Source organism: Maniola jurtina, chromosome 26 (genome assembly GCF_905333055.1).
Source record: "Maniola jurtina chromosome 26, ilManJurt1.1, whole genome shotgun sequence".
In the NCBI taxonomy this organism is placed as follows: domain Eukaryota; kingdom Metazoa; phylum Arthropoda; class Insecta; order Lepidoptera; family Nymphalidae; genus Maniola; species Maniola jurtina.
This window is the reverse complement of record NC_060054.1, coordinates 7133919-7160504: the sequence shown is the minus strand read 5'-3', so window position 1 is coordinate 7160504 and position 26586 is coordinate 7133919. Positions and strand designations below refer to the sequence as shown.

The 26586-nt window shown below is 35.7% G+C and overlaps 2 protein-coding genes and 1 long non-coding RNA gene across 5 annotated transcripts in view; 2 read left to right on the top strand and 1 right to left on the bottom strand.

The window, feature by feature from the left end:
- Window positions 1-26586, top strand: part of LOC123878785 (AT-rich interactive domain-containing protein 5B-like) — a 70051-nt gene that overhangs the window by 28776 nt on the left and 14689 nt on the right. The gene's annotated exons all lie outside the window — the stretch shown is intronic.
- LOC123878791 lies at window positions 6601-8390 on the bottom strand. Its single transcript, XM_045926114.1, has one exon. It carries the CDS (start codon window positions 7875-7877, stop codon window positions 6783-6785), a length of 1095 nt encoding a protein of 364 aa, XP_045782070.1. The 5' UTR covers window positions 7878-8390; the 3' UTR covers window positions 6601-6782.
- On the top strand, window positions 11394-24888 carry LOC123878792. Its single transcript, XR_006798879.1, has 3 exons — window positions 11394-11674; window positions 23277-23288; window positions 24875-24888. It is a non-coding gene; the product is annotated as an uncharacterized LOC123878792 (long non-coding RNA).

Sequence of the window (26586 nt, the reverse complement as noted above, 5' to 3'; positions counted from 1 at the left end):
GCGGGCATCGGCTAGTCACACTAAAATTATAAAGGCGAAAGTTTGTGTGTATATATGTGTGTGTGTGTATGTGTGTATGTTTGTTACTCTTTCACGCAAAAATTACTGGACAGATTTGGTTGAAATTTGGAATGGAGATAGATAATATCCTGGATTAGCACATAGGCTACTTTTTACCCCGGAAAATCAGCTAGTTTTAAATAACTGGAACTTTAAACTAGCCATTTAACTAAATAGCTAGGATACCTAAATGCCTAAAACCTAATACCTCGATACCTAAGTAATCTATACTAATAAATAAAATTGGAGTGTCTGTCTGTAATTTCGAAATAACTACCTCATATTAAGCTCATATGGTTATTTGAACGATACCATAACTGAATCACACGTTTTTTAAATTTTTGTCTGTCTGTCTGTCTGTCTGTCTGTCTGTCTGTCTGTCTGTCTGTCTGTCTGTCTGTTTGAAAAGGCTAATCTTTGGAACGGCTGAACCGATTTTGACGGGACTTTCACAGGCAAGTAGAGGATTGACCAGGGTGTAAAATAGGCTACTTTTTTAACCGACTTTCAAAAAGGGAGTTGTGTTTTTCTACCTATGTACACCGAAATCTCCGAGATTTCTGAACCGATTTGCGTCATTTCTTTTTTTATCGATAGAGGAACTTTGCGACATTGTTTCATAAAAAATTTGGAGTCCAACTCCTCAATCCTGATGCTGCAGGGGATCTGACCAATCCACGCGGGCGAAGCTGCGGGCATCAGCTAGTAATAACTAAATACAGATAGGTAATAAGAAAAATAAATAAACCGTAAAAAACTAATTGGCTGTTACGTCACAACCTACCTACCTAAAACTATTTCACGCCAAACTGAACTCTATTAGCTAACTGACTAAAGTTATAAATTTAATATTTAAATACTAATTTTTGTACCGAAATTCGACTCTACGTCCTTCATATTAAAGTCCAAATTTATTCTCAATATTAAAGTATGTCAAGCGAAATTCGACTTTAAAAGTATATATACTAAAGTATACTATATGAAACATTTAGTATCAATATTAATTTGAACTTTAAACGTATGGTATTAGAGTTCTAAATCCAATAAAGTTATTCCCAGATTCGGCTCACGCTCGACCTGAGCGAGTTTTTTGAATTCCAAAATGACATAACTCTCAAAGAAATCTCAAACAAAATTGAACTTTAATTTGAGTATGATAAAGTTGATATTGGAATGATGGGAAGTTGTTGTTATGTTTTGTATGTGTTCGTGACCATAAAATTAGATGTTCCTGTGTGCGTATATTAAAGGTTGCTCTGACGGTTGAGTGGAACACGATTGCAACTTGGATTGTGTATTAAATTTTCATCTGATTTTCTAATAATTTTTAATCTCTTTAGAAATCCCGTCGGAAATCTTTGATTTTCCGGGGTAAATATAGTCTATGTCCAGAATGCAAGCTATTTCTGTACTAAGTAGATGATACCCCCAACTTTGTTCATTGGGATTTAGGTTTTTGAACGTCCCATTTTAACTCTTTGATTTTCGTAGACCAAAAGTATAACAACTGTAACAAATTACCGTGAAAAGATAGCAGACTGACAGACAGTCATGATTTTGCTTATTTGTTTATTATATTAATAAATTTAGATTCCAATTATATAATACATATTAAATAATATAATCTTTAATTGAGGTGTGAATTTAACGCTTTTACAGTTTTCGTATGTTATTAAAAATGTCACCTTTAATCCTCAGATATCGCCCATCAATAATATAAACCTTTAATTATAAGATATTACAAAATTCAACTGATTATGTTCAAAATGACGAACGTAACAAAATAAATACAATAAACAAACAAGTTGCAACCGCATGGCACGGAGGCGCATAAATATCAATGTACAATCGAGGTAATTTCTCTCCTTACTATAGTTCACTTCACACGGGTTTGCTTGTTTTAATTATTATTTTATTCATTTTGACTATTATCTTAATTTATTGTTATCAAAAAGCGGTGATAACACATTGCTTAAGACGTTGAGTTAAGGAAGAAATGGAAGCCATTTTGTAATTTTTTTTTTATATAAAAAATAGCGAGCGAACGAGTAGGCGGGTCACCTGATGTAAAGTGATTACCGCCGCCCATGAATATTTGCAGCACCAGAGGAACCGCCAATGCGTTGCCGGCTTTTCAGGAATTTTTATTATTAATTGTGTTATAGCGACAATAGAAATACACATTCTGTGAAAATTTCAGCTCTCTAACCTATTACCACAGTTTTACGACTATTACGCAATTGCAATTGCTAGTATAGTATTGAATGTTATTGTAAATTGAACACTTGAAAAGAGCAACCGCCGAGTTTCTTGCTGGTTCTTCTCGGTAGGAACGGCATTCCGAACCAGTGGTAAATTATGTGACGATTCAAAAGCACTTGTAAAAATTTATTTGAATAAAAATCTATTCTATTCTATTCTACGGTTCACAAGATACAGCCCACTAACAGACGGACAGACGGACGGACGGACAGCAGAGGCTTAGTGCTAGGGCCTTCAGGTAGGCAATCCTAAAAACTTTAAACCATGAAATGTATACTAAGTTATAGTTAAATTAACTACTAGAGGATTCCCGCGACTTCGTCCGCGTGGATTCAGGTTTTAAAAGATCCCGTGGGAACTGTTTGATTTTCTGGGATAAAATGCCTATGTCAATTACAGGGACGCAAGCTGCCTCGGTACCTTTCATACAAATCGGTTAAGCGGATGGGTTTTTGGGAATCCCGTGGGAACTCTTTGATTTCCCGGGGTAAAAAGTAACGTATGTCCGTCCCCGGGATATAAGCTAACTGTACCAAACGGCAGAATCGGTTAAACTGTTAAGCCGTGAAATGGTAGCAGACAGACAGACAGACACACTTTCGCATTTATAGTATTAGTATGGGCACTCGGCCAGTGTGGTAAACTATGCCTGTGCCTGGAGTCAAGTACTCAGTAGTGGGCCGGCATGGACTGACAATGACGAAGGGCTAACACAGAACTGTTCGTTTATCAAAGTAGGTTAAACAAGCAGGTAATAAGTGTTTAATGTGAAAAAGTCCTAATAAAAAATGTACACGTCACACAGTTGTGTGCGCCGTATCTGTGCGCGCCACGGTATGTAGCTGCCTCGTTGTATTTCATCAAATTCAAAGTAAATTCAAAGTATTTTTATTCAATTAAACTTTTACAAGTGCTTTTGAATCGTCAAAATAATCTACCGCTGGTTCGGAACGCCGTTCCTACCGAGAAGAACCAGCAAGAAACTCGGCGGTTGCTCTCATCACTAGCTGATGTTCCCGTGGTACAGGTTTTTTAAAAATTCCGTAAATTCCGTATTCCGTACCACTTACAATCCGGGTATCTTTAAAACAAGAGTGAATAGGCACCTTCTAGATAAAAACAAGAGTGAATAGGCACCTTCTAGATAAACGCGTCCCATCTTAGACCACATCATCACTTTCCATCAGGTGTGATTGTGGTCAAGCGCTTACCTATAGTGAATAAAAAAAAAAAAGGAAGTCATTGGTTTTCTAGGATATGAAGTAGTGTTATGTGTTAATCCACGGTATAATCTATCTCCATTCTAAATTTCAATCTTGAATATAGTGTTTAAATTTGTAGAGTAGCACTATTTAGAGTATTTAATCCATACTAATATTATAAATGCGAAAGTGTGTCTGTCTGTCTGTCTTTCTGTCTGTCTGTCAGTCTGTCTGTCTGTCTGTCTGTCTGCTACGTTTTCACGGGCCAACCACTGAACCGATTTTAATGAAATTTGGTACAGACTTGGGATACATCCCGGGGAAGGACATAGGCTATTTTTTATCCTGGAATATTGAAGAGTTCCTACGGGATTTAAAAAAACCGAACTCTACGCGGGTGAAGCCGCGGGCATTCTCTAGTTATATATAATTTGAGCCTCAATAGCTCAACCGGTAAAGGAGTCGACTGAAAACCGAAAGGTCGACGGTTCAAACCCCGCCCGTTGCACTATTGTCGTACCTACTCCTAGCACAAGCCTGACGCTTAGTTGGAGAGGAATGGGGAATATTAGTCATTTAACATAACTAATATTCTTAGTTAAAAAAAAAGAGAATTAAAAATTCATTCTCCGTCCTTTTATAACAATATTAAAACGAAATAGATACAGGTGCTTTAAAGTTTAGAGAAAAACATCCAAATCGGCGCTTTTAATGGGTTAAATATTGAATCCTTGAGAACTTATATTCATAATAATAATATTTTTATTCAATGTTTTTTTTTTCCGTTACTTTAGTTTTTTGTTGTTTATGTTATTTTATTTCTCTTTTGTTTCTGTTATTTATTGATTTTGTTGTTGATGTTATTTTATTTTATGTTGTTTCTGTTATTTTTTCTGTGTTTCTGTTATTTTTTCTATGTTTCTGTTATTTTTTCTGTGTTTCAGTTATTTTTTGTGTTGTTTTTGTTATTTTATTGTTTAAAAATAGGATAAAATGGGAAAAATAAATAAATGAGAGAAAAAAATATTCATTAATATTAATAGTATTTGTTTGATTTAGCGGATTATAGCAAATTAAGCTTTTGGTTCCTTGTATATCATGGACTTCCGCAAAATAACGCCTGCTTCTATACTACATTCCGTGAGAACTGATTACGTTTCAAATACATATAGATTACTAGCTGATGCCCGCGACTTCGTTCGCGTGGATGTAGTTTTTTAAAAATCCCTTGGGAACTCTTTGATTTTCCGGGATAAAAAGTAGCCTATGTGCTAATCCAGAGTGTAATCTATCTTCATTCTAAATTTCAGCCCAATCCGTCCAGTAGTTTTAGCGTGAAGGAGTAACAAACATACACACACACACACACACACACACATATACAAACTTTCGCCTTTATAATATTAGTGTGATAGTGTGACAATAAAAAACAGAACTTATTAGATAAATAGTTGTTGATTCATATTTGTCACCAATAGATTAGACAGTTACATACGTAAGCGCATTCTGAACCCTTGCGGACGGAATTAATGTGCGAGCGAGACGGACGATTGTTGTCCTCACAGCGAATGTGTGGAGTCGACGTTATAGCCAAATAATATTTTTTCTATACCTACAAGTAAATAAAATAATTGAAAGTGAATGAATTAATGAATTTACTTTTATTAATCCACTAGCTGATACCCGCGACTTCGTTCGCGTGGATGTAAGTTTTTTAAAATTCCCGTGGGAACTCTTTAATTTTCCGGAATAAAAAGTAGCCTATGTGCTAATCCAGGGTATAATCTATCTCCATTCTAAATTTCAGCTCAATCCGTCCAGTAGTTTTTGCGTGAAGGAGTAACAAACATACACACACGTCACACACACACATACAAACTTTTTCCTTTATAATATTAGTGTGATACTAGTAGTATTATAAATGTGAAAGTGTATCTGTCTGTCAATCAAAACAAAAATGTAGGCACATTAGCTGATGCCCGCGACATTGTTCCTGTGGACCGTGACCGCAATGTGAGTAAAGTCTGCCACGCTAGCCTAGCACAAATTGGTAGACTTCGAATACACCTTTGAGAACTCTCAGGCATGCATGTTTCCTCACGATGTTTTCTTTCATTGTTAAAGCAAGTGATATTTAATTGCACGCACTTAACTCGTAAAAGAGGTGTGTATCTGGGGCTGAACCCTCGACATCTCGAAAAGAAAGCTGACATCCTAACTAATACCTAGGCCTATACTATATACTAATTCTCTTCTCAGACTTGGGTGCGTTTGGAACCCTCGTAGCTTTAGTTTTAAGTTACGTTATTATCACCACTATATAGTACAAATTTAACAATTTCGACCATCAAAAGGAGTACAATAAGTACCTACTTTGACTAAATGACTTTGACTTGACTTTGACTTTGATTTTAAGAATATTCATTTAATCGAAGTTTACTATATTGATATTCTTAACGACAATTTTAGTTTTTTGGAAGCTATGGACTTTGTATTCAGTATACACAATAACTTATTACATAAGATCTCATCTAAATGATAGATTTCTTATCAAACACGACGGTGTTATAAAGTTAGGTTTGTAATTACTATAATATATTATGTTACGTATAATACGTGTTTTTATTATTTAGGTTATATTATTTAAAATAACCATTGTTCTACATTTTTCTCACATTATAATAATTCAGACTTACGACATAAAATGCTAATTAAATTTATAATGAAGGCGAGCTTATAAAAAATTATATACTTATGCATTCTCAGTTTTATAGGAAAAAACCGGCCAATTGCGAGTCAGACTCGCGTACTGAGGGTTCCGTGTTGATGCGTGGATGATAAAATTAAAGATATTTCTTCTAAAAATGAATTTATTGGCGCGCAGACCGTTTGGTTTTTTTAACCAAGAGAAGAGAACAAAAGGAAAATTATAAAAACGTAAAATGACAATCTAGAGTTATATAAAATTGAGGGTTGCTAAAGAAAATATGTTGTATGAACTAACATTGCAAACAGATAACAAATTTATGATTTTAGATAAGTAAGATTTGAATTTAATACATGAAAATATATGAAATATATGTTAATTATGTAGTTAATTAATTTCTATTTAAAATATATACAATACAAAAATACATTAGGATAAACAATTATTTATGGTCTTTGTCAACATTATTAAAACTATTCGCAACAAAGTGCATTTGCCGAGAAAAAGCTGTAGGCGCTTCAACATCCTCCCCTCCGTGGAAAGTGCAGCTTTCAACTTTCTGGATCATCACAGGTAAGTAGTGGGCAAAGTTTTACGTATGGTCTTCTGAAGGTGCCTTTGGATGTAGTTACTTCAGCGACGCGTGATACTCCATCTGATCCGGGAAATAATCGGGAAACTCTTCCTAGCTTCCAGCATAGTGGAGGTAAGTTGTCCTCTATTAGAAGTACTAGATCTCCTTCTTTTAGTTTTGCTGAATTTGTTCTCCATTTTGATCGCTGCTGAAGTTCTGCGATGTATTCCTTTTGCCATCGCTGCCAAAAGTGCTGGCGAATTTGTTCGAGTCTTTCATAGCGTCGAAGGCGATTTGGATTGTAATCTTGTAGCGAAGGTGATGGCAACGAAGTAAGTGGACGCCCTATCAGAAAGTGCCCCGGAGTTAAGGAGAGGTAGTCGGTAGGATTGGATGACAGGGGACATAAAGGTCTACTATTTAAAATAGCCTCGACTTGAGTGAATAATGTTCCTAATTCTTCAAAATTTAGATGGGTGTTACCCATGACGCGACGGATGTGGTATTTAGCGGATTTGACGCCAGCCTCAAAAATGCCACCAAAGTGGGGACTATACGTGGGTGAGAATACGAATTTAATTTGTTCTTCAGTTGCAGAGTCAATGATAGTTTGTTTATTGGCCTTTAAAAAGTTACCTATTTCCTTGGCTGCCGCGACAAAATTTCCCGCGTTATCGCAAAAAATTTCCGTAGGTTTTCCACGTCTAGACGAAAATCGGTGTAGCGCTTGTAAAAAACCTTCTTTGGTTAGGTCACTGACAGCTTCTAAATGTAAACATTTGAATCTTAGACATACGAATAAACACAAATATGCTTTGATGACTCTGGACCCACGACCCTTCTTATTAGAGATATAGAATGGACCAGCAAAGTCTATTCCCACAGTTTTGAATGGAAAGTCAGGTGTAATTCTTTGGATGGGTAAGTTACCCATTATGGGATAGATTGCCTTCCCTTGATGGCGCTTGCATGTTACGCAGTTGTGAAATGTGTTTCTAGCAAGGCGTCTGCCGTTAACTGGCCATAATGATTCACGGATTGATGCAAGCAATAGCTGTGGTCCAGCATGCATATGACGAAGGTGGTATTGTTTGAAAATTAATTTAGTAAGATGATGACTTGAGTGTAGCAAAATAGGATGTTTTTTGTTGAAATCATAGTTAGAATTGTCAATTCTGCCACCAACTCGTATTAATTTAGCATCCTTATCAAAGAAAGGTGTCAATGATATAATATTAGAATTATTGCTAATTGGCTTTCCACTTGCTAATAATTTAAATTCTTTTGGAAAAGATTGTTTTTGAGCTATGGCACAAAGATTTGAAAATGCATCATTTAATTCTTCTAAGGATAAACTGCCTGTGAGTTTGTTGGTTTTGTGTCGTAGGTTATGAATAAACCGTTTTATGTATGCAAAAGTTCTTTGTAATTTTGATAATTTTGAGTAACGTTCAAATTCTATAATAGAATCTGGAATGTCTACTACCGCAGCTGAAAGGCTTTTAGTTTCTGGTAGGTTCTCCTCAACGCGTTGTGATGGAAGAACAGGCCATTCTGATTCTGGTTTTTGTAAGAATTCGGGACCATGCCATGGGATTTTTTGAAGCCACAGAGACTGCAATAGCATTTTAGGTAAAATGACACATGGACTTATCAAACCCAATGGATCAAAGATTTTGAATGTAAATGACAAGATTAAACGTTTGGTTACCTTTGATGATTTGTCAGGGATCTGGAATGATATCTGAAGTTTGTCATTCCCCGGAGTCCACCCAAGTCCTAAAGTGGAAGTGGAGGAGCTAATACTTAATTTTTCTTCTGGATTTATGGCATTCAAAATTGATTTGGAATTAGATCGATATTTCCGAAGGTTAAAGCATCCAGACTTAAGAGTATTAGATACCGAATTTTGAATGTGTGTCAGTTCGTCCTCGGTGTTAGCTCCGGTAATGAGATCATCGACATAGAAATCATTTTTAATTATTGTTTCGATTGATTTGTCTGTACACTCGTGTCCTAATTGCCAAAGACAACGTGTGCTTAAGAAACTTGAACTTGCTAGACCGTAAGTTACGGTTTTTAAACGCAATATTTTAATTGGTTCCGATTCATGCTCTCGCCATAAAATTAATTGGAGATTTTGATTATCATCATGTAATGCAATTTGCCGATACATTTTTTCGATGTCAGTTGTTAGTAAAAATTTATATTGTCTGGCTCGAATTAATATTGCAAAGAGTGAATCTTGGATATTTGGCCCCACCATTAGAATGTCATTGAGCGCGTAGCCTGAAGGGGTAGGGGCAGATCCGTCATAGACGACTCTAATTTTCGTCGATTCGCTTGTCTCTTTGAATACAGCATGATGACACAAAAAATAGGATAGTTCAAGTGGTTTAGCTATAGGAAGAACTTCTAAATGACCAAGTGCAGCATATTCGCGAATAAATTCGACGTATTGTTCTTTGATCTGCGGATTTCTCCTAAAACGCTTTTCTAAATTTAGAAATCGCTGCTTAGCCATGGAATAGGAATCACCTAAACAATCTGGTGTATCAATGAGTGGAAGTTGAACACAAAACCTTCCACTTGACAATTGAGTGGTATTGGATACAAAATGTTGTTCACAGGCCTTTTCTGTATTAGTAAGGCATGTTTTGTTTGGAATCTCTTCAATGTTCCAGAATTTTGGTAATAGTTCATGTAGACTTTCTGTTTCTTCATTTTGTTTTAGTATTGACTTATTACATTGAATTTTGTTGGACATATTGACATTTGTATAAATTGGACCGGCAATTATCCAGCCAAACTTTGTGTTTCTTAATTTTGGAAAACTTGGACCTAAGGTAAGTGTATCATTACCAAGGACATCCCAAAAGAGGTCTGCACCAATGAGGACATCGATGGACGAAGGAATGTCAAAATTAGGATCTGCAAGTTTCAAATTATTTGGAATTTTAAAACCTTGTAAATTCATAGGAGCAGCAGGAATCGAACCCGTCAACTCTTTGAGTATATAGCAAGTCAAAGCAACATTATAATCTTGGTGTATTGAACTAATATGGGCAATGCAACTCTCAGTGATGAAATTTGAAGAGTTGTTGCCAATACCTACAACGTTAATTTTATTAATAGGCTGTGACTCGAGACCTAGAATGTCTTTCAAACGATTGGTTAAAAAAGATGATTGACTTCCGCAATCTAGTAAAGCGCGGACCTTTAGTGATTTGTTTATTTTAGGATTGGTAACTTCGACTATGGCTGTAGACAATATGACTTGATTTACTGGTTGTCTAGAAAAATTGACTATTGTTTCGGTAGTGTTTGTAGAATCATTGCTATTGGAATTAGACGGTGCTGTTTGATCACACAAAAAACTATTATGGAACTTTTTGCACTTACGACAAGGACCAAGCCTGCAGTTACGCTGATTGTGGCCTAACCTGAGGCAATTTGTGCATAGCTTTAGTCGCTGTACGTCAGCTTTTCTTTCTTCTATACTCTTGGCCTTGAAATTAGCGCAATCATATATTCTATGGTCACCTTTGCATATAACGCAACCTTTAATATTGTTATTTGGAGTTAGTGAAGTAAAAGATTTTGTTTGATTGCTAGTGATAGAATTCTGACCTGTAGCAGGGCGTGAAGAGGTGGATGATGTCTTAGACCTCTCCAATCTATTGCGATTAAGTGTCTCTAAAATGTCTGCGCGATCGGTTAAAAATTTATTAAATTGTGTAAGTGTGGGTATATCATCCAAAGAATTACGCATCTCTTCCCATTTAGTAAGTGTACGTGGATCTAATTTTGAGCAAATCATATGAATTATCATTAAGTCCCAATGTTCAGTAGCTTGACCCAAACTGGATAATGCACGTAAGTTCTTAGTAACTGTGTCCACCACAAAGCGTAATGAACGATCAGTCTCGCGTGTCATAGTTTCGATTTTAAAAAGAGCATTTAAATGATGATTAATAAGTTGTCGCTTGTTATCGTACCTATCGCACAATAAGCGCCACGCGTCATTATAGTTAGAAGCAGAAACCTCAAGATTCGCGATGACACGAGCGGCGTCACCTTCTAAGTACGATACCAAATAATGAAATTTATGAATAGGCTTGATGCGCTCGTTGTTGTGTATAAGCGATAAAAATGTGTCGCGGAATTCAAGCCACCGAAAATAGGCACCATCGAATTTATTAATTTGCAATTGCGGTAACTTAAACTCAGCTTCATAGTGTTCGCGATGGCACTGAGACAAGGACGAGTTGCTATGATCGTGACTGTCTTTATGACTATTCGATTCGTTAATAATAGTTTGAGCAATAGCCATACATGTCGCACAGTCCTGCTCAATGGCATCTCGTTCGTTGATTTCAAAAGCTATATTTTCTGAATTTAAAACATCGATTGAATCTTGCAACTGCTCGTATTGAACCGAAAGTAAACGAAATTTCTCTAATTTAATTGTTAATTCGGATATTTGAATTGGCGTTAAAACTTCTTTTTTAGAAATATTATCGACATAATTTTTAAATTTTGTGATACGGCCCTTAATTGATGTTCTTTTTGTTAATAGGATCTTTAAATCGCCTTTGTTGTCGTTAACGTTAGTCATTTTGTATAATATTTGTTACTCGACTGATTCCAAAACTAATAACTAAAATAATAAATAAATTCTCACGCTCCTTGTATAGTCTCTTTGGTGTCACCTGTGAACCGGCAAGCGCAGCTCAGCTCCGTGGAACGCGCTGTGTAACTCGCGCCCGCCACGCCACGTCGCGTCGTGAGTAGGTATAGGTACCCCGCCAAGCTGAAATCGTCGGCACACTGACCTTGAGTACTTATTTCAGTATAATAAGCAAAGGAGTTTTGATAGGTACTAATCTTGACTAGTTACGGTAGGTATAAACTGTTAAAACTACAATGATAAACTAACAAACAAATTATTGAAATTGAATATTTTTACTAGTTAGGTAACGATAAATATGTATAGCGAGTTTAATTTTATAATATCTAATTGTTTGGAACACTAAATATCTATAAAGAGCCTCCGGCGCGAAAAAAAATAACGACAATAAAATATGATGCAATAGTTACGATGATGACGTAGGTACTTTGATTTTAAACTGTTTTATTTCACTAATTTAGTTATTATTTCACTCTAATCGCAGTGTATTTTAATAGTAACCTTTAAGTAAGAAAGGATTTAAATGATATTTTATAGGAATGAGTATCTAGGAATGAGATATTGATGAGACAAAAGGGGTTATGTGTAGGAAAAGTAGGGCACTTATCTGAATAGGCCGGCACGGATGCGAATGCTGATCGGTGCTGACTTCAGCGCAGATGTCCTCCAATTCCAGAAATACGATCACCTTCCCGGCTTGAGCTGCTCTGACCAGACGATTGTAACACGTTGCTGGATCGTCGAGTAGCCGCCAAGTTGCAATTGCGTATTTCTTGATTATTGTTGGTCGTCTCCTTTTGTTTGTAGTTTACAGGTTCGTATTGTTACATTACGGTCGCCAATTGTTGATGCGTGGATGATAAAATTAAAGATATTTCTTCTAAAAATGAATTTATTGGCGCGCAGACCGTTTGGTTTTTTTAACCAAGAGAAGAGAACAAAAGGAAAATTATAAAAACGTAAAATGACAATCTAGAGTTATATAAAATTGAGGGTTGCTAAAGAAAATATGTTGTATGAACTAACATTGCAAACAGATAACAAATTTATGATTTTAGATAAGTAAGATTTGAATTTAATACATGAAAATATATGAAATATATGTTAATTATGTAGTTAATTAATTTCTATTTAAAATATATACAATACAAAAATACATTAGGATAAACAATTATTTATGGTCTTTGTCAACATTATTAAAACTATTCGCAACAAAGTGCATTTGCCGAGAAAAAGCTGTAGGCGCTTCAACATCCCGTATTAGGGTATTTTTCCAACATTTTGTACGATATATCAAAAACTATTATACATAGAAATAAATAAAAATCTTTAGAATGTACAGGTAAAACCCTTTCATATATAATACCCCACTTGGTATAGTTATCTTACTTTGAAAATTGAAACACATTTTAATTTTTTTTAAATGATGTAACCACTTTGCGGTTTTCAGATTTATTCCTTTACATGTGCTATAAGACCTACCTACCTGCCTTTCATGATTCTAGGACAACGGGAAGTACCCTATAGGTTTCTTGACAGACACGACGGACAGACAGACAACAAAGTGATCCTATAAGGGTTCCGTTTTTCCTTTTAAGGTTGAAACCCTAAAAATAAAGCTACAAGGGTTCCAAACGCGCCCAGGTCTGAAAATGATGATGATGATGACCAAAATTCAATTGTTGTGTTCGATTTTTAAGCGTTTTTTAAAATTTCCGGTTTAAAACAATGCGTGATAAAAATTAAACAAAAAATAATAATTGTAATTCGACTCACCGATTTCCTGTTCCAGTGAAAAAATATCGGCGCATACTTGCTGAGGGGATTAGGGTTGTCGATGCGTTAGTTTATATATTTTTAACCGACTTCAAAAAAGGATACTCAAGGACTTCAAGAAAGGAAAGGCGCATATCCTACGCTCCGCCTCAGTAAAGTGGGAAAGTCATTTGTGGAAATGAGTGTAATACTTTATACCTAATAAAATTCCACAGCCTTTACAAAAGTTTAAAAAATCTATTAAAAGTATGCTCCTGAAAAAAGCTTATTAGACAATCGAAGATTATGTAAATGACAAAATAAGCTTGGATTTAACTCGCTCCAGCAATACACGGCGCTGCGATTGCTTGTATACAGTATGGCATATTATAGTAAATTGAATACTTGAAAAGAGCAACCGCCGAGTTTCTTGTCTGGTTTGGTGGGAGGCTTCGGCTAGTTACCATTCTATTGGCAAAACCGTGCCGCCAAGCGATTTAGCGTTTTGGTGATGCCGTGTTTGGTGTTTGGTGATGAACGAAAGGGTTATAACTTATAAATATACCTTCCAGGTTAGCCCGCTTCCATCTTAGACTGCATCATCACTTATCACCAATTTAGATTGCATTGGGCTTACTTGTACCTGAATAAAATTAAGCTATCCATACCCAAACCAACAGAGCGGTTGGGGCGTAAAAGGATGACAGATAGACAAACACACCTTTGTGTATATTATTAAGTAGGTGTGGGATATAAATGTTTTGCGAAATTAACTTTTATCTGTAATAACAAGACTGACGTCAATGTAAACAGCTGATATTTAAAAAAAAATGTTTTTGTCACTAATGATATTGATTATTATGTATTCGTCGCTAAATTTCTTTTGTAAGTAAAATATTTAGAGTTTCTCAAATTAATACTGACTAGCTGATGCCCGCGATTTCGTCCATGTGGATTTAGGTTTATAAAATCCCTTCAGAACTTTTTAATTTTCCGGGATTAAAAGTAGTCTATGGCACTCTCCAGGTTTTTAAATATCAATCAATCAATCAATCAATTTATTGCAAATTTGGGTATATACATTGGTCTTAATCTAAGCTTATAATAAGTACAGCCAAATTTAGCCTTACGGCATGCAATATTTTACACATTAAAGTCAAATAGAGTACAATTACAATCAAATATAATAAAAATAAAATAATATAATGTCTAATAATATAAATGAAGAGAATCGTAACAATAATTAAGCTTTATATCTATTGGCGTATTCTTGGATGGTGGAGTACGCCTTGTCCACTAAGTATTCTTGTAAGGTCCGTTTTTTAATATATCTATGAAAGGCATTCTGAACCAGTGGTAGATGCATTTGATGATTCAAAAGTACTTGTAAAAGTTTATTTTTTATAAAAGTATTTCTATTCTATTCATGCATGCATCTGTTGCTCCGTTGTGGCGTGATTGAAGGACCAATCAACAAACAAACACACTTTCAAATCTTTAATATGGGTAGTGAATACTTGAATAGTGATTAAATATAATATGAACTTAAAATATTTATTCAGATAAGCAACTTTTCTCTTACTCTACTTATTCCGATCAATCGAACTGAGACCTCTTTTTTTTGAAGTCGGTTAGATAAGTAAATGCATTTGAGTAAACGGTGACCGATCAAACAAGTGACGCATTGTAATACAAATAAAACCAATGTAAATACAAAAACACCTGTTTACATTTTACGCTATTTTGCTATGAAAGTGTTATAAATTGTTCTTTTTAAAAACATTATAATATAATATTATAGAAGTAGGTGTATGTTTAGTTGAAAATTACAAAAACGAAAGATTAAAAAATATATTATGATTATTAGTTATTACCTATTCGAATGATTCGGAATAATATTTCTCAATTCAAGAATAATGAAAAAAAAAACCAGCCAAGTGAAAGTCAGACTCGCTCACCGAGGGTTCCGTACTCGGGTGTTTTTTTCGACATTTTGCACGATAAATTTCAAATTATTATACATAAAAATAAATAAAAATCAGTTTTAGAATGTACGGATTTCCATATCCCATGTACAGCCGTTTAATATGATACCCCACTTGGTATAGGTACCTTACTTTAAAAATTGAAAATACTTATTATTATTATTTGTTCATGAACACGTTTTTTTTTTGAGATGTAACCAGAAATTCACGGTTTTCGTATTTTTCCTTTACTTGTGCTATAAGACCTACCTACCTGCCTTTCATGATTCTAGGTCAACGGGAAATACCCTATAGGTTTCTTGACACGACAGATAGACAGACAGACAACAAAGTGATATACTATAAGGGTTCCGTTTTTCATTTTGAGGTACTAAACTCAAAAATAGTGCAAAATAGTGTTTATGTATGTATTTAAATACTTTATTGCACCGCAAAACACAAATTACAGTTACAAAAAAAAATAAAAATGAAAAATCATATAAATAAAAATAATTATTTACTATTTTGAACCCTAGTGCCAACCCTGTGCCCTCGGGTTTGCTTCGTTTGCTTGCTTTACTTAGCACGCTCCTAAAGAATAGAGACGCTACTGAGATTTGCTACTGAATTCATTATATTTGTGATTTTTACTTTTTATGTAAACCTATTAACTATTTTCAAAGTAATAGGAAAATATGTTTATTTATTATAGCTAAAACATTTAAAAAAACTATTATATAAACAATTAACCTATAAAGATCGATTTTTTTTAGAACCACCCATAGAGTTACGCATTTAAATTACTTTTACGTGTTATTCCTTACATCCCATGGCTCTTATGAAACTCCACTTACGGGCAGTCACAGCGTGCATTAACATAAACATAAGTCGTACAGTAAATATATAATAACTAAACTAAGAATATAAAAAAAATACCCAAGTTATAAGAAAATAATTAGATGGATACCTACTAAGTTATGTATATGTAGTGCATTATGTATGACTTTAAGCTTTTTTATGTTACGTTAATATTACATGTCGTATAAAATCCGTTTTTTAAAGTTTATATCGTTCTCGCTCATCAAGCATATAAATAAGTAGAAATTAAATTAAATAATTGAACACTTGCGCGTGATGTAGTCACTTGGTCTGCGTCTAGTTTTCTTTGATAACATGAATTTCCTGAATGTACGGCATCACACTAATATTATAAAGCCGAAAGTTTGTGTGTGTGTGTGTGTGTGTGTGTGTGTGTGTATGTTTGTTACTCCTTCACGCAAAAACTATCAGACGGATTTGTCTGAAATTTGGAATGGAGATAGATAATATCCTGGATTAGCACATAGGCTACTTTTTATCCCGGAAAATCAAAGAGTTTCCACGGGATTTGGAAAGACCTAAATCCACGCGGGCGAAGCCGCGGGCATCGGCTAGTTTTTAATAATTACTACCAACCAACAAACAAACCCACTTTTGCAGAGGAGTGATTACGTTTTAGGTAAGTAGGTACATTAAAATTTAAAACTATGTCATAGTTAAAAATTAAAACTATACTTTGTTCCAAATTGGTAATCTAAAGCATTCGTATTCTCAAAGCGTGCTCAGTAGTGGACCGACAATGAGTTGATGAATATGGTAATGAATATGTATTTTTAACCCCCGATCCAAAAAGAGGGGTGTTATAAGTTTGACGTGTGTGTCTGTGTATCTGTGTATCTGTCTGTGGCATCGTAGCGCCTAAACGAATAAACCGATTTTAATTTAGTTTTTTTTGTTTGAAAGGTGGCTTAATCGAGAGTGTTATTAGCTATGATCCAAGAAAATCGGTTCAGCCGTTTGAAAGTTATCAGCTCTTTTCTAGTTACTGCAACCTTCACTTGTCGGGGGTGTTATAAATTTTTAATTTACACTTGTTATTAGTATAAATTAGTGAAGCAATAAATAATAATAATAATAATAGTTTAAAAGTAAAAACTCACGTACCGCAGTATCCCCGTAGCCACTGATAACATTTCGTAAGCGATACACTGCGATCGATGCCTCTTGATACTTGACATTATTTTTATTTTTACTGCAACTTGTTTTGATTTGATATTATTATTGATTTCACTCGGTTAGTTTGTTTGAATATTTTGACTATCTATTCTTTACTAATATAATAAATGCGAAAGTGTGTCTGTCTGTATCTTGTTATTATATGACTAAGGACAAGTCAAAAGGAATGTATGTAGGTTTGTATTTATGTGTTTTATGGGCTAAGTCAAAAGCTAGTAAATATAAATCAAAGTCATTTATTCAAATTGGGTATTATTGTACACTTTCGGATAGTCAAATAATGGTACTGATTCTGAGCATACGTAAATTTTAGAGTAATCGCATCCTCTTACTAATGTAATCTGAAAAGGACAGACACAATTTGACAGTTTTAAATTTAATTTAGAGCTGTCAAACCTCGTGACTTTAGCGGCCAGTCGCGAGCCTATTGTTTAAATTTGTAGCGTGCACTAAAATTTAGATTCTTTAAATGTAAATCTTGTAATCTAATCTTGTATTAAAATATTGGTTTGAGTAGTTGTCAAAAAAACACCGAGCCTTGGATTCGCCGGTGTGTATTGTGCTTTAGACTGCATCATCACTTACCACCAGGTGTGTTAAGTCACGCGAAACCCGCTCATTAACAAAAACCTCTATTTTCCGAAATATTTGGTATTACCTAGAATCAAGTTCGGATGGCCTTAATCTAGTTCACTCCGCTCGCAGCCGGTTTGAGTGCAGACTGATTCATAAGCGACAGCGATTTATTCAATAAAATTAGAACAATTTTCTTGATTAAACACCTACGGAAGCTGTACTGTGGGCGACCGTAACAATATAAAGATACGACCGTTGTACCTTGTATATGCAATGTATAACCAGAACGCTAGCAAAAACGAAGACAAGCGATACATTACTGATGATTAGATATAGAAAAAAAATACCACAAAGAATGCAAAAAATAATTAACGAACTCCTGCATTTTGATGTTAGGTGATTACCGCCGCCCATGAACATTATCAGCACCAGAGGAACCACCGATACGTTGGCAGCCTTTCAGGAATTTGTTGGTCCGCCATGTTGTAATCTTATATTATTACTAGCTGACGGCCGCGACTTCGTCCGCGTGGATTTAGGTTTTTCGAAATCCCGTGGGAACTCTTTGATTTTCCGGGATCTAAAGTAGCCTATGTGCTAATCCAGGATATTATCTAACTCCATTCTGAATTTCAGCCAAATCTATCCAGTGGTTTTTCCGTGAGGGAGTAACAAACATACACACACACACATACACACAAACTTTCGCCTATATAATATTAGTGTGATTTTAGTATAATTATAGTATAATAGTATAATATTAGTATATAGTTGTTTTTAGTTGGTCGCTTGTCGCTTGCGCCACACGCCACCCATTCTATTATTAGTTGGTACATACCAAATCGATAAACCGACTTTAAATGCGACAATGTGTGTTTGTATTGTGTTTGTTTGTGGAAACTAACTGACTTCATACTTGATTAGGTTTCACATCCGACTGACTAGCTGACACCCGCGACTTCGTCCGCGTGGATGTAGGTTTTTGAAGATCCCGTAGGAACTGTTTGGTTTTCCGGGATAAAAAGTTGTCTGTGTCAATAACATGGACGCAAGCTACTTCGGTACTTTTCATACAAGTCGGTTGAGCGGATGGCTCTTTAGGAATCCCGTGGGAACTCTTTGATTTTCCGGTATAAAAAGTAGCCTATGTCCGTCCCCGGGATATAAGCTAACTCTGTACCAAATATCGTCAGAATCGGTTAAACTGTTGAGCCGTGAAAAGGTAGCAGACAGACAGACACACTTTCGCATTTATAATAATATTAGTATGGATTATAGAATACGCCCGATGCCATCTCTATCACCTTTTTTATAATTCCGTGGTCCAAGATTCGATACAATTTGCCAATAACCGAGCGGCGCTGTGAGAGGGAGGGGGGGGGCAATTAATAAATCACAGCCCGGTTGCCATGGCGACCGCTCGTTATGAGTTGGGACGCTCTCGCCCGAGTCAGGGCTGCAGATTCGATTCCTTTGTATTGCTCTTACACTTTCCATTTTTGTTATTTTTAAAATGTGTAATACTAGGTGATGCCCGCGACTTCGCCCGCGTGGATTAGAACTGTATAATTTTTCGGGATTAAAAGTTGCCTATGTCAAATTACGGGACGCAAACTACCTCTGAACCTAATTTCGTATCAATCGGTTAAAGTAGTTACTTATTGTAATCGTTTTGATGTTTAGAATTGTTAGATTTGTTAGATGATAAATTATAGCGGTGATAAAGTTTACTAAGCACGTTAACTTAAGAAGAGTCTCTCCGTCACTCGCTTCATACAATCGTAGTTCCAATTTCATTTGAATATTAAGCATCCAAAGTCCATGAAATTTTGCAGACATATTCTAGAAACTAATATCTATGTCTGTGGTTTTCCAGATTTCTGTTAAAATATTCGGTTTCAAAGTTACGCGGTCTTAAAAATTTACATACAAATCTTTGAGCTCCTGTAATTTTAAAACTACATATTTTTAGAAAAATCTAAAACACCACAGACACAGATATTAGTTTCTAGAATATGTCTGCAAAACATGGCCTTTGGTTGCTTAATACTCAAATGAAATTGGAACTACGATTGTATGGAGCGAGCGACGGAGAGAGCCCTGTTAAAACTCTAAAACGGAACCCTAAAACCCCATATGAAAACGGTTTATTTTGTCCATATTTTTAAGATACCACGTTGAGACTATAATGAATAGTTTGGGAGTTACGAATAATATAAAATACACACTAAAATAGTAATCACAACCCTCGAATAAAAATAATAATTCACAAACAAAACCGCGCCTATTACCTAGTCACACTAATATTATAAAGGCGAAAGTTTGTATGTGTGTCTGTGTGTGTGTGTGTGTGTGTGTGTGTGTGTGTGTGTGTGTGTGTGTGTATGTTTGTTACTCCTTCACGCAAAAACCACTGGACGGATTTGGCTGAAATTCGGAATGGTGATAGATAATATCCTGGATTAGCACATAGGCTACTTTTTATCCCGGAAAACCACAGAGTTCCCACGGGATTTCGAAAAACCTAAATCAACGCGAACGAAGTCGCGGGCATCAGCTAGTAATAATTTGGAAGTAATAGTTTGGGAGTTACGAATAATATAAAATACACACTAAAATAGTAAAATCACAACCCTTTTTTCTGAGCCCTCGAACAAAAATAATAATTCACAAACAAAACCGCGGGTATTAGCTAGTTATTAATAAATACGGGACGTGAAAAAACTGGCGAAAAAACATGGTTTCCTAATCTTCAAATTCTATATAAACCAGCATTAATAAGTTAGATAAACTGACAAGTTATATTGAACCTTACTTATAAAGGAATAAAGATAATTTTCCTTTGAAAGATAGTGAACGATTTAGCACTTACACCCTTTTGTTCATTAAATGTACAGGAACTTCGTGAACAGTTGTTTACTGCGATTGGATATTTTTGATACTTTGTTATTTTTATTGTCATTTGTCAAACAACATTTTGTTAAGTCGCTGTTATTATGAAATTGCGGCAATGAAACCGATAAATATGCATTTAACGGACGGTATGTATTTGACGATTCAAAATTACGTGTAAAAGTTTTGTTAAGTAAAAAATATTCTTATAATTTATTTACTCATAAGGAACTAGATGATGCCCGCGACTTCGTCCGCGTGGATTTAGGTTCTTAAAGATTCCGTGGGGACTGTGTGATTTTCCGGGATTAAAAATATGTCCGTCCTCAGGATATAAGCTAACCCTGTACCTTTCGTCAGAATCGGTTAAACTGTTGGGCCGTGAAAAGGTAGCAGACAGACAGACAGACACACTTTTGCATTTATAATATTAGTATAGATGCATATAAGATGTAGAGTTAGCTTATATCCCAGGAACGGATATAGGCTACTTTTTATCCCGGAAAATCAAAGAGTTCCCACGGGATCTTCAAAAACCTACATCCACGCGGACGAAGTCGCGGGCATCCTCTAGTATTGTATATCTTCTAAACTGCGCATTGCGCGAAGTTTTTATTACGTTGTTTCCGGTTGACTGACACGCCTTATTGAATGTCAATTTTATACGCCTTAGTTTAGGTTAGGTAGGTTCGAAAGTTATAAAAAATAAAAGTGTTTTAAAACCGGCCAAGTGCGAGTCGGACTCGCGCTCTGAGGTTCCGTACCTAAGGATAACTACTTGTAATTATTTTGTTGCTACAATCATCTCTATCTGTCATCATCGTTGGCATCATCTATTAGATGGGACTACGTCCCCGTGAATTTTTTTTTATCCCAAGGGAACTGTGATTTTTCGGGATAAAAGTAGCCTTTGCCAATCTTAATTCAAACAATCTCTGTGCCAAATAGATAGATAGATAGATAGAAGTCTTTATTGCACACAAAAACACATGTAAAGGAGCAGAACACAGAAAGAAGAAAACATAAAAAATAATTGTGTGCAAAGGCGGCCTTATTGCTTAGAGCAATCTCTACCGGGCAACTTATGGTGAAAAAAGAAGCTAGAAGTTGATGCTCACGACTATATCCATGTAGTTTAACTTTTTTAAGGATTTCATAGGAGTTTTTTGATTTTCCTGGATTTCCTGGTAGCCTATGTCTTTCCCGTGAATGCAAGTTATCTCTATACCTTTCGTCAAAATTGTTAAAAGGATGGGCCGTAATAGCTAGCAGATAGACATTTTCTCGCATTTATAATACTAATAAGTATGGATTGTATTGTTATACCTAGCAATGTAAAATGTAAATAGATATGATTGACGAGGTTATTTATAGAGGGCGTCTTATGTTTTGTACGTAACGATACAAAAACTGGTTTTTGAGGTAAAAATACCCAGGGTTTCCATAAATAACTCAAGTATAATTAAAAAAACGGTCAATTGTGAGTCGGCCTTGCACACGAAGGGTTCCATACTGTCGTACAAGACTCTGTACTTTTTAGTTTTTTCATTTACATGGTGGCAAAGGGACTCTCCCTTTCCCAAAAGATGTTTAGTTTATCCTCTCGACTGACATCGCTGAACAGATATTTTAAAACCATTATCGCGTTTCTTATACAGTTTTTAGGGTTCCGTACCTCAAAAGGAAAAACGGAACCCTTATAGGATCACTTTGTTGTCTGTCTCTCTGTCTATTTGTCTGCTGTCTGTCTGTCTGTCTGTCCGTCTGTCCGTCTGTCTGTCTGCTACCTTTTCACGGCCCAACAGTTTCACCGATTCTGACGAAATTTGGTACAGAGTTAGCTTATATCCCGGGGACGGACATAGGGTACTTTTTATCCCGGAAAATCACAGAGTTCCCACGGGATTCCCAAAAACCCATCCGCTTAACCGATTTGTATGAAAGGTACCGAGGTAGCTTGCGTCCCAGTAATTGACATAGGCAACTTTTTATCCCGAAAAATCAAACAGTTCCCACGGGATCTTTAAAAACCTAAATCCACGCGGACGAAGTTGCGGGCATCCTCTAGTACTAATAATAAGTTCAATTTTTAGCTACTGCTATGTATAACGAAGTCGCGGGGACTTTGCTGGCGCGCGTGCTGTGCTTGTTTGGAGTGTTTTTTTTTGTTAAAAGTGACTGGTTTTAGTGTTAGTTGGTGTTTTGGTGGTGGAACTGACTAGGAAGCACTCTAAGGGGGCGCCGTGCGTATGTCGGCGGGTGCCGGCGCAGACGGAGTCCATACTTGTATAGATTCAATAACTTGAAAATAACTACAAACTTGACATTGGCTAATCAGAGTAAAGTCGCGGGCGTTGTCTAGGCAGAAATATATTTTTACCCCAATAATCTAAAGTAGTCAGTGCAAGTATCAAAATTGTAGCGTCACTGTTGTGACCCGCTCTCATCTTTCACCGCGCCAGGGACGGACTGCGAAATTGTTATTTAATTTTTTTTTTTAAGGTTCCGTACCTCAAAAGGAAAAACGGATCCCTTATAGGTTCACTTTGTTGTCTGTCTGTCTGTCGTGTCTGTCAAGAAAACCTAGGTACTTCCCGTTGACCGAGTTTCATGAAATTTGGCAGATATGTAGGTCTTATAGCACAAGTAAAGGGAAAAATCTGAAAACCGTGAATTTGTGGTTACATCACAAAAAAAATGTCTTCATGAACAAATAATTTCAATTTTCAGTGTAAGATAATTATACCAAGTACCTATCTTATGAAATGGCTTTACCTGTACATTCTAAAACAGATTTTTATTTATTTTTATGCACAATGGTTTTGGATTTATCGTGCAAAATGTCCTAAAAATACCCGCGTACGGAACCCTTAGTGCGTGAGTCTGACTGGCACTTGACTGGTTTTTTCTGTACAAATTTTGTGGTGCACAATAAAAGTACAATAGGCATTCAATCATTCATTCATTCATCACTATCAACCCGTCGCCGACTCACTACTGAGCACGGGTCTCCTTTCAGAATGAAAAGGGTTGGCCACAGCCCATAGTCTACACTCTACCACTACGAGTAAGTCCGGATTGGTAAACTTTGCACACCTTTGAGACCATTATGGAGAACTCTCAGTGTGTGTGTGTTTGTATGTTTGTTACTCCTTCACGCAATAACTACTGGACGGATTGGGCTGAAATTTAGAATGGAGATAGATTATACCCTGGATTAGCACATAGGCTACTTTTTATTCCGGAAAATCGAAGAGTTCCCACGGGAATTTTAAAAAACCTACATCCACGCGAACGAAGTCGCGGGTATCAGCTAATTTAAAAATATTTCTAAACTAGCTGATGCCCGCTACTTCGTTCGCGTAGATATAGGTATTTAAAAATCCCGTGAGAACTCATCGATTTTAAGGGATAAAAAGTAGTCTATGTGTTAATCCAGGGTATAATCTATCTCTATTCCAAATTTTAGCCAAATCCGTCCAGTAGTTTTTGAGTGAAAGAGTAACAAACATACACACACACGCACATACAAACTTTCGCCTTTATAATATTAGTGGGATTAAATATTAAATAATACGCGAACCCGAGTTTTACATCGAGTTCAATTAACATAGTGGATTTAATTATTCGACACTTTGAAAGTTAATTGATTTCCCGCTGGGATTGCGAATGCACCGAGTTACATTGTTGAAGCGATAAGTTAATTAAACTATGTACAGTACGCGACAGGTCGAGATGGCAACCGGGACTGATTGGGAGGGGGGTATAAGACCTATTATAAAACCGCGAATTTGTGGTTACATCAATTAAAAAAAAAATTAAAATGTGTTTCAATTTTCAAAATAAGATAACTATACCAAGTGGGGTATCATATGAAAGAGCTTTACCTGTACATTCTAAAACAGATTTTTATTTATCTTGATGTATAATAGTTTTTGATTTATCGTGCACAGTGTTGGAAAAAATACCCGAGTACGGAACCCTCAGTGCGCGAGTCTGACTCGCACTTGGCCGGTTTTTGATATATGTATTTAATAAATAATTCTTTATTTAGAGTAGTTCTGGGAGCAGAAGCTTGTATTAAATAATTATGAATTGATACTTAAAAATAGTACCTATACTATTTTATTTTTTAAGGTATTAATAATAATAATAATTAATTAAAAAAATATTGGCAGGATCCGACCCTGGCGCCCCCGCCCCGCTCCCCACGACGCCATTTTGCGTTTGAGAATTTATGTCGCTAAGGCTGCGTTCACACAAAATACTTATTTATTTGATTTTATTGCTATCTCAAAAACTAATCTAGTTAGGAATATGAAATTTCGGTATATGTATGTACCATATACTTTATTTAAACAATAACAAGTGTAAATTAAAAATTTATAACACCCCCGACAAGTGAAGGTTACTGTAACTAGAAAAGACCTGATAACTTTCAAACGGCTGAACCGATTTTCTTGGATTATAGCTAAGAACACTCTCGATCAAGCCACCTTTCAAACAAAAAAAAAAAACTAAATTAAAATCGGTTCATTAGTTTAGGAGCTACGATGCCACTGACAGATATACAGATACACAGATACACACGTCAAATTTATAACACCCTTCTTTTTGGGTCGGGGGTTAAATACTGAAAACAACGATTCATAAAATAGTTTTTAAGTTGTCACCAAAACAAACGAACATTTTTTGGGGGTTTCTTTCACGGTTTATTGCGATGTTGTAGCTTGGAAAAGAAATATTTCATAAACCTTAAACATGATTTCCATGAGCGAGGCCCGACTCACACTTGGCCGGTTTTTATTTTTGTAATGTAATCATAAATTCAAATGTACGGATTCTGGATATTGAGGAAGCAATTAACATTACTTAAACGTTTTCGTGAAAGAATCCCACGGCAGGCATAAAAAATATAAATGATAGGCAAGATGCGACCCAGATATCTAATTTATTAATACATTAATACATAAAACAAATATTAAACATAATTATGTTAATAGATTCTTTAGCGAGTTTAATGTTCATTAAAGTCCGGTTGGATGGCTAAACATCTTAATCGCTTTACCGATTACGAATGAAAGGGAAGTGTTATATGTATTAAAATATTTTAATTTTACACTAAGGGCCTCTTTACGGCTGCCAAATAAACTTTATCTGACGCATAAATTAGATGTTTTCGCAGTTTTTAGGGTTCAGTACCTCAATAGGAAAAACGGAGCCCTTATAGGACCACTTTGTTGTTTGTATGTCTGTCTGTTTGTCCGTCTGTCGTGTCTGTCAAGAAAACCTGTAGGGTACTTCCCGTTAAAGCATGGGCAAGTAAGTAGGTCTTATAGCACAAGTAAAGGAAAAAATCCGAAAACCGTGAATTTGTGGTTACATCACAAAAAAAAAAAAAGTATTATGAAAAAATTATTGGTATTTTCGACTTTCAAAGTAAGATAACTATAGGTAGTAGGTACCAAGCAGAGTATCATACGAAAGGGCTCTACCTGTACATTCTAAAACAGATTTTTATTTATTTTTATGCATAATAGTTTTTGATTTATCGTATAAAATGCTCGAAAAAATACCCGAGTACGGAACCCTCGGTGCGCGAGCTCAAACCAAGGTTTGCGGACTTGGGACATTGCATTTAGGACCTTTAAAATGTAGACTGCCTGTAGGTCGGTTAATAAGCGATAAGTAGTTTAGGAGTTACACTGGGATTGATAAACATACAAAAATGATAATATTTCGCCTCCATTGTGTACTCACCCTAGTGCAGGGTTGTTGCACCGAATAGATCGTTCCTATCAATTCTGTTTGCGCTTGTGTGCGTGCGTGTATACAGCGTGTTCGCAATT

What these genes read in the sequence shown, in the direction of transcription:
- LOC123878791 (XM_045926114.1), bottom strand. Translation starts at nt 7,877, where the DNA reads ATGCATGCTGGACCACAGCTATTGCTTGCATCAATCCGTGAATCATTA.